Genomic DNA, 12374 nt, shown 5'->3' with positions numbered 1-12374 from the left:
AACAGTTAGCCACCAATCAGCAAGTGCAACCCAGGTGCTGAACCTAAAATGGGCCGGCTCCTTAGCTTAGATTCCTGCATTTTAAAAAAAAGATAGCAAGTGAATGAAGAAAAATGTATAAAAGGAGTAAATTAGAAAGTTGCTTAAAATCCCATGCTCTATCTGAATCATGAAATTAAAAAATTGGGTTTACTATCCCTTTAAGTATATTTTTTGCTGGACAGAAATCTCAAATAAGAACTACCTAAAGATATGGGTGATGTAAAATGGCCACATATTGTGTGAACTAGACAATTGCATTCACATTTACATGAATCTTCAGTAAAACCATTTCTTAAATACAACACTGGCTGTTTTGGAGGTGGGAAGGCCTTCTAAAGTTCAAAATTACACAATTTAGACAGTAAAGGCTTTAACCATTCAAATTTACTTTATTGAGTAAGATTGTACAATGTCCTTGTCAGCTGATGAATTCCTTTATTTATAAAATATTTTACCAAGAAGGATATATTGAGATTTCTCTCATTTTCAAGCATGTCCTGGGTCCACAAAACATTGCATTGATACAATAGGGTACAATAAAATACAAAAACAATAATAATACACAATATATGCAAAAATGTAACATAGAACAGGTAGGAAATATATAATCAACCATGACAGGTGCATTCTGTTTTGAGATATGTAGAGAGGGATCTCTTAAAGGATATTAGGCTTGGTGAAGGTTTGAAAGTGTGCGGGAGGTCATTCTATAATTGTGGGCTCTGTAGGAAATGGAGGATCGAGCTGCTTTTTTTGTATTGAGGCAAGTTAAATAATGTGCTGGTATTGGATCGGAGGTTATAGGAGTTGGGAATAGCTGGGGAGAGCATTCTGCTCAGGTAGGGTGGGAGCTTCCCAAAAAGGCTCTTAAACACAAGGCAGGAAAGATGAAGGGTGTGTCTGGATTCCAGCGACAGCCAGTTTAGTATGTCACAATGGTGGGTCCTGTAGTTACATTGTAGCACAAAGTGGCAGAACGAGTTATACAATGTATTAAGTTTATTAAGGTGAGTTTGCGGTGCAGGTGCATATACTACATCCCCGTAATCCATGATAGGCATCAGCATTTGCTGTACAATCTTTTCCTTTACTGTAGGGCTGAGGCAGGATTTGTTTCTGTACAGGGCACCTAGTTTTGGATAAAGTTTAGATGCAAGTTTTTCTATGTGAGGCCAAAAGATAGATTGGGGTCTAACAACATACCCAAGTATTTGAAAGAGTGGACTGCAGTCAGTGTGCAATTGGATTTTGTTTTGATGCGTATAAGGGAATTTTGTAATTTGTGTAATTTAGGTCCCGTTCCAAAGATCATTGTGATAGTTTTGTCAGTGTTTAGGAAGAGTTTGGTTTTTGAGATCTACTTTTCTACCTCTGTGAACTGGTCTTGGAGCACTGCTTCAAGCTGCGGCAGATTGGAATTGTTTGCATAGATTACTGTGTCATCTGCATACATGTGTACAGTTGAGGATTTGCAGAGATTAGGCAGATCATTTATAAATAATGTGAACAGTAGGGGACCGAGAATGGAACCTTGGGGAACACCACACGTGACTGAGAGAGGGAGGGAGTCGCTGTCAGAAATGGAGACACATTGTGATCGATCCGATACATATGATCGAAACCAGGTTAACGGACGATCAGCAATACCAGAGTTTTTTAGTTTGAGCAGTAGTATGTTGTGGTCTACTGTGTCAAAGGCCTTTGCAAAACAAGGAAAATAGCTCCAGTTAGGTCTCTTGTTCCATGCCAGTTTGGATGTTGTTGCAAACTTTTAGGAGGGCAGTTGTAGTGGAGTGATTTGGGCAAAAACCTGATTGATCAGGGGTCAGATAGTTAGATTGTTGGTAATACTCACATAGTTACGTATGGACGCATTTTTCTAAGATTTTTGACAATACTGGGAGCAATGATATAGGGTGATGGTTAGAAACCAAGGTTAACTCCCCACTTTCATGGATAGGCACTACTCTTGCATTTTCCAAAGTTTGGGTATATATCCAGACACCAAGTATTCGTTAATTAGGGTTGTGACAGGTTTAGCAATTGCCAGCGCACTGAGCTTCAATAGCATTGCTGGGATTTGATCAGGTCCAGACTGGTTTTTCATTTTTAGATTATTAAGGTGTTTCTTAATGGCATTGATGGGTACAGGTCTAAAATTGAACTTCTCTATATTGGGTCTTTGTTCATTTAGTGGGGGGGCCCTGATCCACATTTGTAGTTTCAGGATGCGTGTCATTTATTAGTTTGTTAATCAGGGTGGTGGAGCATCCGACAAAATAACTATTAAAGGCATTTGCTACTTCTAAGGGGAGTTGCAGGGTTTGGTTGTCCACATTGACAGTGGAGGGTTGGGAGTAGATTGGTGGATTTTGTAAGTTATTTATGAGTTTCCAAAACTTTCTAGGGTTTGATATCTTATTGTTCAAATTTTCACAGAAATATTGGGCCTTGGCCAATTTTGTTTGTTTAGTGCATATATTTCGCCATTGTCTATATCGTTCATAGAGCCTGTATGCTTGAACTTTGACCACAATGAATCCCGAAACTGGGACATTTGAATGAGGTCATCTGTGATCCAATTCAAGTGTGCTCCTTTTACTCTCACCTTACGTAGTGGGGCATGTAAATTCCAAACTTGTAGGAGTTCAGACTGAAAGAATTCAACTGCAGAGTCTAGATCTGGGATTAGGTTCAATCTGTGCCAGGGGAGGTTCTTGATGTATTTTAGAAATGATCGAAGATTACATTTTTTGATGGACCTGGTGATTTTAACCTTGGGAGAGGATTTAGTTGCCTTTATTTTGCGTACACAGTACACTAAGCAGTGGTCACTGAAATAGTTAGAGAGAACACCTGCCTCCTGGATTTGGTCGGGAGAAGTGGAGAGAATCCAGTCGAGCAGGGTGTGATTATGGCTTTTGATGTTTATGCAAGTTGGGGAGGAGATTAATTGAGTTAGCTGCAAAGATTTAAATAGCGAGCAACAACTATTATTTTTTTGGATTCAGCCAATCAATATTAAAATCTCCAGAAACCAAAATTTCACTTTTTGGGTTTTGAGCTATGGTTTCACTAAGGAGATGTGCTATGTTAGAAAGGGAATGCACAGGGCAGCTAGGTGGGTGGTATATTCCTGCAACAATGATTGATTTACTGCATGGGATCTCAATTGTGCCAGAAAGGAATCAAAGGTGGCAGGAGAGCTAGATTTTTGTAAGGGGGTGTACTTTGTGGAATTGTCAACATAAATTACAATGCCGCCTCCTCTCTTTGCTCTATCCTTTCTATGGCATGAATACCCATGTATTGCAATGGCAGAGTCAGGTATTTTTGCGGTTAGCCATGATTCAGAGATCACAATGATTTTTGGCTTGTATTGTAAACACCATGCTTGCAGTGCATCAATTTTTGGTAGCAAGCTGCAGATATTACAGTGCACAAAGGAGAGGCCTTTTTTAGCTGGAAGGCTAGGAATGGAATTTGTTGGTGGACCAGGGTAAGACTCTACATCATTTGCAAAGGCAAGTAACATAAGGAATAAGAATTTGGAAATAGTTTTTGTTTGGCCACATAGTGAATGTGATACTTTATAATTTTGTGAGGTGGGGGTAGAAGGTTTTTTTTTTTATAATCCTCCACCAGCACTCAGCAGATAAGTTACAGCAACAGAGCAGGCCATGGTGTATGATAATTTGTTTTCCAGTTAGGTGTGTGCTTATGGCGGTAATGATGTGAACAAAATTGGAGTGAGAAAAGGGTTATCACGAATAACAGTATGGTCATATTTGGATTCATTTTAGCCAATATGTATGATAGCCAATATGTATTTATGCTTTACTTTCACTCTTGGCAAGTCCTTAAACCATTTTTTTGGAAAAATTAAATATAATAAAAAAAATAAATGTTTTTTGCTCTGTAGCTGGCTTGTATCTTTAGCATTAGCAACTTTATGCTGCTGCCCAGCTACTCCTCTGCCCTAAAGATGTTCCCTAAATTAAATAGTGGCCAAATGGGTTCTCATTAACAAATAAATTCAAACAACCCATTTAACAGATATTCTAAACCTATTTTTGTATATTCACATTTTTATTTTAATTTACATTGCAACATGAAAGGTATTTATAGAAACATGCAGGGAAATTAAAGTTAGTGTTTTTTTTCTTTTAAAATGTATTAAATATATTGCATTTTTTAAATTAATGTTCCTATATCAAGAAAAACAAACAGTTTTTTTTTCCGTGTCCACTACCCACTTTATTTTTTAAATCAAAATATTTCGTTTTAACTTAACTTATTCAGCCAAAAAAATATATATATGTATATTTATATATCAGTGTTTTTTCATATATGTAATAGGTATTTTTAGAGTTTTAATTTCATTTAATTCTGATTATCATATGGAAGAAAGGACAACACATTTAATACATGCTATTCAAGTCACCAAAGTCTTCATATATATATCTTGTGCACAACCAATAAGAATATTTTTCTTAGAATATTTTTCTAATAAAGCCATTTAAATAATTTAAGACTGCATCACAATGGTATCTATCTGCGTACTTTAATGGAAAAATCTGTTTACTTTGCTATATGAGCTGTACATGTTTCAGAAGGTTTATAACATTCATAGATTATAATTTTAGTGAGATGTTAGATGCAGATGCTGCCCTCTTGCCGCAAGGCTGCGCAGATAAACTTCATGGTAGTGAACCCCCTCTGCTCAGCACATGAAAAATGGGGCCCATGTAAATGTTAACTACTCCATGTTTTTTTTTTTTTTTATCCATTAAAGCATATCTTTTATCTGATAGCTGTAAATTTTATTGAGAAAAAAAAATAAAACTTTTCCTAAATATAAATTTATTTTATAGCAGGTGCATGAGCAAAAAGTCTGTCCTTTAGTAAAAGTTCTTTCAATTTCCAGAAGTTTACTCTTAAAATGTATTTTTTGGGGCCAATCTATCAAGCACCGAAAGGAGCTTGAGGGCCCGTGTTTCTGGCGAGTCTTCAGACTCGCCAGAAACAGCAGTTATGAAGCAGCGGTCACAAAAAACGCTGCTCCATAACCCTGTCCACCTGCTCTGAGCAGGCGGACAAGAATCGCCACAATTCAACCCGATCAAGTACGATCGGGTAGATTGACGCCTCCCTGATGGCGGCCGATTGGCCGCGAGTCTGCAGGGGGCAGCGTTGCACCAGCAGCTCTTGTAAGCTGCTGGTGCAATGCTGAATACGGAGAGCGTATTGCTCTCCGCATTCAGTGAGGTCTTGCGGACCTGATCCGCACTGACAGATCAGGTCCGCAAGACCTTTGTTAAATAGGGGCCTTTATGTTAATAAAAAGTAAAACTTCACAATCTATCTCCCTATCTCCCTTCTAAAGTAAATCTGTTCAGTGCATTTAGCTGCAGGCTCACAAAACCATATTGTGCAATTTTGAAAAACTGCAGTTAAAGGATTATTAAAGTAATAAGCACTGCATCTTAAAGATATGAACAGCAAATGCATGTTCTGAATTAATTAAAGTTATAATTTTGTTAGATAAAATGTTTTGTTTTGTTTTCCAATCCAGGAATATTGTTTTTTTTATCATTGTTTCTCATATCACCTTTGAATTGGCATATTCAGTACACATGTTATTGAGCTCCTAAACTGGTTAAACAATCACTGTGTAGAATTGATTAAGAAACTGCAACCAGTATTTGTCTACAACTAAGTTAATAAACGATAATAACAGCATTATTTAATTTCATTACAGGACAGAATTGTGGTGGCTTAGTACAAGGTCCAAATGGTACAATAGAAAGCCCAGGATTTCCTCATGGGTATCCAAATTATGCCAATTGCACATGGATAATAATCACTGGAGAGCGAAACCGGATACAACTGTCTTTTCAAATCTTTGCTCTGGAAGAGGATTTTGATATTTTATCAATATATGATGGACAACCACTTCAAGGCAATTTAAAAGTCAGGTAAGATAATTTTTTATCTTATCTTTCAAAATCTCAAGATTCAAGACACAAAAACAGTTTCATTCATAGAAAGTGTATTTTTTAGCAATGTAAAGCCTTATCATGGAAACTATATAGTCCTTTTTTACCTTGACGCTGTAAAGCACGAAACACGCAGTTTAGAAAGTGTATAGTTTATGTACACTGTCTCTGTGGTTATCAAAAGGTTTGTATTATCTAAGCTGTTTAGCGTAGGATATGTTGAAGACCAGAATTTGACATCAGAATTTATATTTCAGCGATTGTTACTAAAGACGCGTCTGACTCATCCTTTTGGTTTTATTCTTGACCTATTGTTTTATATTTTAATCCAAACAAACTAATAAATGATTTTTTATTATTATTTAATTCAACTTTTCAATAAAACTAATTAATATTTTGTATGTGTTATGTGTGGCTCTGATTTTTTAATCCAAAGGACATTTGTAATACCCTCTTTTTCATACTGTCAGGTTTGGGGTTATAAGTAATGATTTTACAACCCTTTACTAATTACAAAATTAGTGGGAATTTTTTGGTACAGGAGTTTATGAATATGATAGATAGGTGGCGATATATGGATTTATCCTTTTTATCCAATGCAATGTTGCATTTTGTAAGCTTATAATTGATTTTTGTTTTTATATTTAAATGTAATGTTGCCAGTTAGCAAATAGCTTCCCAAAAATGGAAAGTGAGGGGTGTATAGCTATTATGAAATATTATATAACAGCACACTCTCACCCTTGGTTTATTAAAGGGAAACTCAGGTTAAATTACATTTTCATGATTCAGATACAGCATGTAATTTTAAACAACTTTCCAATTTACTTCTATTAAAAGAAATGTGCACAGTCTTTTATATTTACACTTTTTGAGTCACCAGATCCTACTGAGCATGTGCAAGAATTCACAGACTATACGTATATGCATTTGTGATTGGCTGATTGCTATCACATGGTACAAGGGGAGTGGAAATATACATAACTTTTAAATTTGTTATAAAAAAATCTACTACTCATTTGAAGTTCAGACTAAGTGCTATTGCATTGTCTGTTATCTTGCATTTGTTGATTATGCAAATCTAATGTGCTGACTGGTCCTTTAAGCTCTAAGGAAGTAGTGACTTATGAAAACAGTCTCAATGGTGTTTGTGGTTTTCCTTTTGACTTCACACTTTCCTTTGTTTAACTATAAGTGGAATACAGCTTGACATTGTTTTTTTAATCTTAATGTTTTAAGCACAGAATCATTAGTAATGTTTAGAATTGGAAAATGAATGTTTAAAATCAAAATTGTACCTTCAGAATATTTTAATTACATTTATTTTATAAGAACCATGCAATATGGAAATGTTCTGCATTTTGCAATACACTTGCATATGGATTATACAGTGGGTTTTTTTTGAGAATATGTAGTCATTACATTTATGTTAGTGTAAAAGAATGAGAATCTATAATAAAATAAGCTATTTCTTTAAAAAATCATGAACAAAGTTGATACTAGTCACATTTTTACACCATACCGAGTGTACTATATTTTTTTGTACCTTGGATTTTTGCTATCAAAAATAACTTTGAAATAAGAAGGTGACTTAGTTTCACAGAAAATAATTTGCTTTCCGATCACCAACAAGGGATAAACAAATTCATTCAGACATTTTTCTATGTGGATTATCTCTAGCTGAAGTATAGATCCCTGAGGAAAAATCTACTTTATACCTTTACAAAAATATGGATCTCAAACAAAGGAGAGGATTGTGAGCAAATCTTTAAAAGCCACCTGTAGAAAACAGTGAGAGATTACTTGAGTAGTGGAAATAGGGTCTAAAAGAAATGCATGGTGATTTATTGTTTCATTGTGTTTCAGCTTTATTGCAGATATCAGTCTATGTGTTCAATTTGTTAAAAAAATAATAAGAAAGCAGAGCTATTTAGTTTTTCTCCGAGTGCTTTGTGATGTAGTTTTCGAAGGTAAATTGTTGTGTTAAATAAATATAGAACCATTCATGGGTTATTGTTTTTTAAAAAAGGACAATTTACAGAATAAAAGTCACTCATTTATTTACCTGCGTTTTTAAAGCTTCATTCAATTTTTTTTTTTGTTATCCAATATGGTGCTTTGACGCATTTTTTTTAAGTATATACGTTTTTTTCTTAAAGAGATTTTATAGCTCCCAGTTTAATATGCTTTATAAAATGTATATGCTGTAATAGCCATGTTAGCTCAGTGATTCAGATGCCAAATATTGCACATTAAAATACATATTTTTGATGTTTACTCTCTTCCCCCTGTATAAAGCTATATTGAGCTATGTAAGGAATAGACAACTGGAAGCCTATGCACCACATTTGACCCTCTGTGCTAATGTTTATGAACCTCAAGATAAGTGGAACTAAGAATGCGTGTCATAGTTTTTGTGGCCCCAGAAAAATATGGAACTAAACTAAAATGAGACATTTGAAGGGAAGAACAGCAGAACAGTAGATAGTAGTTTCTATCTTTTCCAAAATCTGTACCACTGGACTTTTTTTGGTAATATATTGTTATTTGTGTGCTTCATAGCAATATCACTCACTGATGAATGTAATAATAATGTAATAATAACAACATTAACAACATTAATAATAATATACAGAATGTAAGTTAAAACTCGGTGAAGTATTTAGAGGGCAGAAAGTGATAAAGTGATGTCAATACAGATAGTGGGTGAAGTGCCATAAAATGATGAGTGGGTCCTTTGAGGGAAATGTGAAAAGGGTTTGGGAATAGTAAACAGCATCAGAAAAAAATATAATTAGAAGATTCAAATCAGCCAATAGGAATGTAAGGGTACCTCTATCTAAATGGGGTACCTTGCAATTCACTATTCAGTGTGCGGCTGGAGACTACATTAAGAGGGAGCTCTATGTTGAAGATCTGAAGAGGACACCAACATCGTCGCTACCATCTCCGCTGACCCTGCCACTGCCACCAAAGTTAGAAGATGGACCTCCTCCGGGATGAAGATGGAAGAAGATAGATCCGCGACAAAGAGCCGCCCATCATCATCGGTGAGTGCCAACTTTGGGGTTATGTTAGTTTTTTGTTTTTTTGGGGGGTGTTTTTTTTTAAAGATTAGGGGAGGTTGGGCAGCAAAAGAGCTGAATGCCATTTTAAGGGTAATGTCCATCCAAATGCCCTTTTGGAGTTTTTTTTTATTATTTTGGAGGTTGAAGGGTTGGGAGGTTGTAATATTAGGGGGTTAGTGTTTTTAAAACCAAAAGAGCTGTTCACTTTAGGGCAATGCCTTACAAAAGTCCCTTTTAAGGGCTATTGGTAGTTTATTTTTAGAATAGGGTTTTTTTATTTGGGGTTGTGCTTTTTTAAGGGTTATTCGAATAGGGTTTGTTTTTGGTAATTTTGTTTTTTTTATTTTCTGTAATGTTATTTTTTTTTAATTTTTTTTTTAAATAGTAAGTTTTTTTGTAAGTGATAGGGTTTTTTGTGTAATGCAGGTTTGTTTGTTTTACAGGTAAGATTATGTTTCTATTTAATTTTACAGGTAAGTTTTTTTATTTTAAAGTAGTTAGGCTTTTTTAAATTAGTTTAGTGCCATTTTAATTTGGGTTAAGTTAGGGGATGTTAGGTTAGGGGGTTTAGATAATAGTTTATAAGTTTACGATGTGGGGTGCTTGCGGTTTATGGGTTTATAGTTTATTTAGGTACTTTGCGATGTGGGGGATGGATACTATATTTAGCGCTGTGAAATATGTTGGCGCTCTACAAATACCTAGTATTAAAAATATTATAAGAATTGCTATTATAGCTTAATGGCACAATAAAATCGTATTTTTATCTTAGTTCTTTGGACTTTTTTAAATTTTCATTAAAAAGTTTTCAAGCTCATTTAAAGGACAAGTTTTTTTTCTGTAATGTTTTGAAAGCATTTCTGTGTCGCTGGTATCCTTCATTGTGGAATTTTTTTGTATGAATACAGGTGGACAGTTACAAGATAGATGCTTCTTCATTAATTATAATGGAGAGTGACTTGCAACACATGTAAAGAGGCAGGGGATAACTTAAGACTGGGACCAGACATCTAGGGAGTGGGACCCAATAAGTAGTCATTGCTGCAGTAGGGCTGGTGGGCTAAGACTCCAGCTAAATCCTGTCTGGTTCCACTGTGTGTCAACCTCCCTGCAAAATAGGGTTCACAATGTACTGACAGCATATGTATTTGCATTTGCCACCATTTTTTGTACAGAAAGGCTGTGCAAGTGCATATCTTCTGGCATGGACCGAAAGGGAGTAATTGAAATGGGGGCCCTCAACAACTTGTGCCCTGGGGACTAGCAAGGTCTTATTATGCCCCTTGAAGAATGTACACATTTTTATTGCTTGCAATGTTTCACAAAGTTTATTGTTTTGTATGATATGAGTTATACACATGGGGTTTATTGAATTAGATCATTGACCATTCCATGTATGAGTCAATTTTGCCATACCTATAGCAAAAAAAAGAGATTTGATTGATATGTGCTACGATGATGAGTTCTAAAACAACTTATAGTGACTTTACAAAAGGTAACTTTGTTCCATTGCTATCAAAACATATATATATATATATATATATATATATATATATATATATATATATATATATATATATATATATATACATACATATATATATTCAGTTAAGATTTTTAAATAAACCACAGTGATGTAGAGAAGGGTGGCTAAAGTACGATAATGCATTAGATTAAAGAATACATTCTTTTGTAAAAAAAATAAGAGAAGTTATGTGAAGATTTCACCTTTTATAGCCTACTAATAGAGAACACAGTTCAAACCTTTCAGGACACTAAGAATATTGATATTATAGACCGAGACTCTACTGCCCTTTGATTATGAGATTACAGTTTCATGAGCAAACCATAAAATAAGATTGTAGACATTAATGTAAGCTTTTACAAACTGTTAAATGGTCTTGTAAAAACTTTCTAGTTTGCTAACAGCTAAATTCTTAAAACCCATCATAAAGAATGTTCTATGTATGCATAGTAAATATGAACAATTAAGCACAGATTTGCAGAAGATACATTTTGTTAGTTACGAATTGCATGTTTTGTACATCATATATACACACCTTGAAAAATATATAGGATATGTTTATCCTCTATCCTTTGCTGTGGCCAGAGACAAACATAAATAAATTCATACACTGACCAGTCAACAGTTGTGCAGAATGTTACAGAGCTAGGGTTCTAAAACACGCAAGGTGATATATAAATATTTAACCTGGAGAATTTAAAAGTTCTAAACGTAAACCTGGAAAACCATAACTTTAGAACTTTAAAAAAGGAGCTGTCTCAGAATGCACAAATATAATATTATTTAATATATTCATTTATATTAGAAAGAAATAATTAGATACTCTAATAAACTGCAGAAAACTTAAAAAAAAAAATCAGAGAAAATATCTGGCTCGAAATTTAGAGGGATTTTAAAAGGGATTTTACCATTACTACCTTTAATCTCAATTAACAAGAGATAAATATTATAAAGATGAAGAAATAGAAAAAAGAGGAGGGAGACACTTTTTAAATATTTATTTTTTTGTTGCTTTAAAAGGACATTAAACTTAAAATATGCAACATACAGTCATTTATTTTTCCTGATTTTCCTAAATTTTAGATCTGAATTGTTCCACTGCCCCAAGAGAGACTAGTGCAATCTACAATCTAAAATGTAAAAGGTTCTAAATTAATTAACCCCTTAATGACCGCAGCACTTTTCCATTTTCTGTCCGTTTGGGACCAAGGCTATTTTTACATTTCTGCGGTGTTTGTGTTTAGCTGTAATTTTCCTCTTACTCATTTACTGTACCCACACATATTATATACCGTTTTTCTCGCCATTAAATGGACTTTCTAAAGATACCATTATTTTCATCATATCTTATAATTTACTATAAAAAAATTTATAAAATATGAGGAAAAAATTGAAAAAAAACACACTTTTTTAACTTTGACCCTCAAAATCTCCTACACTTCAACAACTACCAAAAAACTCCCATGCTAAATAGTTTCTAAATTTTGTCCTGAGTTTAGAAATACTCAATGTTTACATGTTCTTTGCTTTTTTTGCAAGTTATAGGGCAATAAGTACAAGTAGCACTTTGCTATTTCCAAAAAATTTTTAAAAAAATTAGCGATAGTTACATTGGAACACTGATATCTGTCAGGAATCCCTGATTAACCCTTCACATATATATATTTTTTAAAAGAACACAACCTAAGGTATTAAACATGGAGTATTTTGACTCTTTCCATGCAACTATTTTACCACCAA

General features: G+C 34.3%; 1 protein-coding gene across 1 annotated transcript in view; it reads left to right on the top strand.

Annotated features, from left to right (window-relative positions):
• The first annotated feature begins 5375 nt into the window (after positions 1 to 5375).
• Positions 5376 to 12374, top strand: part of CSMD1 (CUB and Sushi multiple domains 1) — a 3127153-nt gene continuing 3120154 nt past the window's right edge. The window contains 2 exon segments of the mRNA XM_053711946.1: positions 5376 to 5388; positions 5804 to 6020. Coding sequence (XP_053567921.1) covers positions 5376 to 5388; positions 5804 to 6020 — 230 coding nt within the window.

The sequence above is a fragment of the Bombina bombina genome, chromosome 4, assembly GCF_027579735.1.
Source record: "Bombina bombina isolate aBomBom1 chromosome 4, aBomBom1.pri, whole genome shotgun sequence".
In the NCBI taxonomy this organism is placed as follows: Eukaryota; Metazoa; Chordata; class Amphibia; order Anura; family Bombinatoridae; genus Bombina; species Bombina bombina.
The sequence above is the reverse complement of the archived record's forward strand: the minus strand, read 5'-3'. Positions and strand labels throughout refer to the sequence as shown.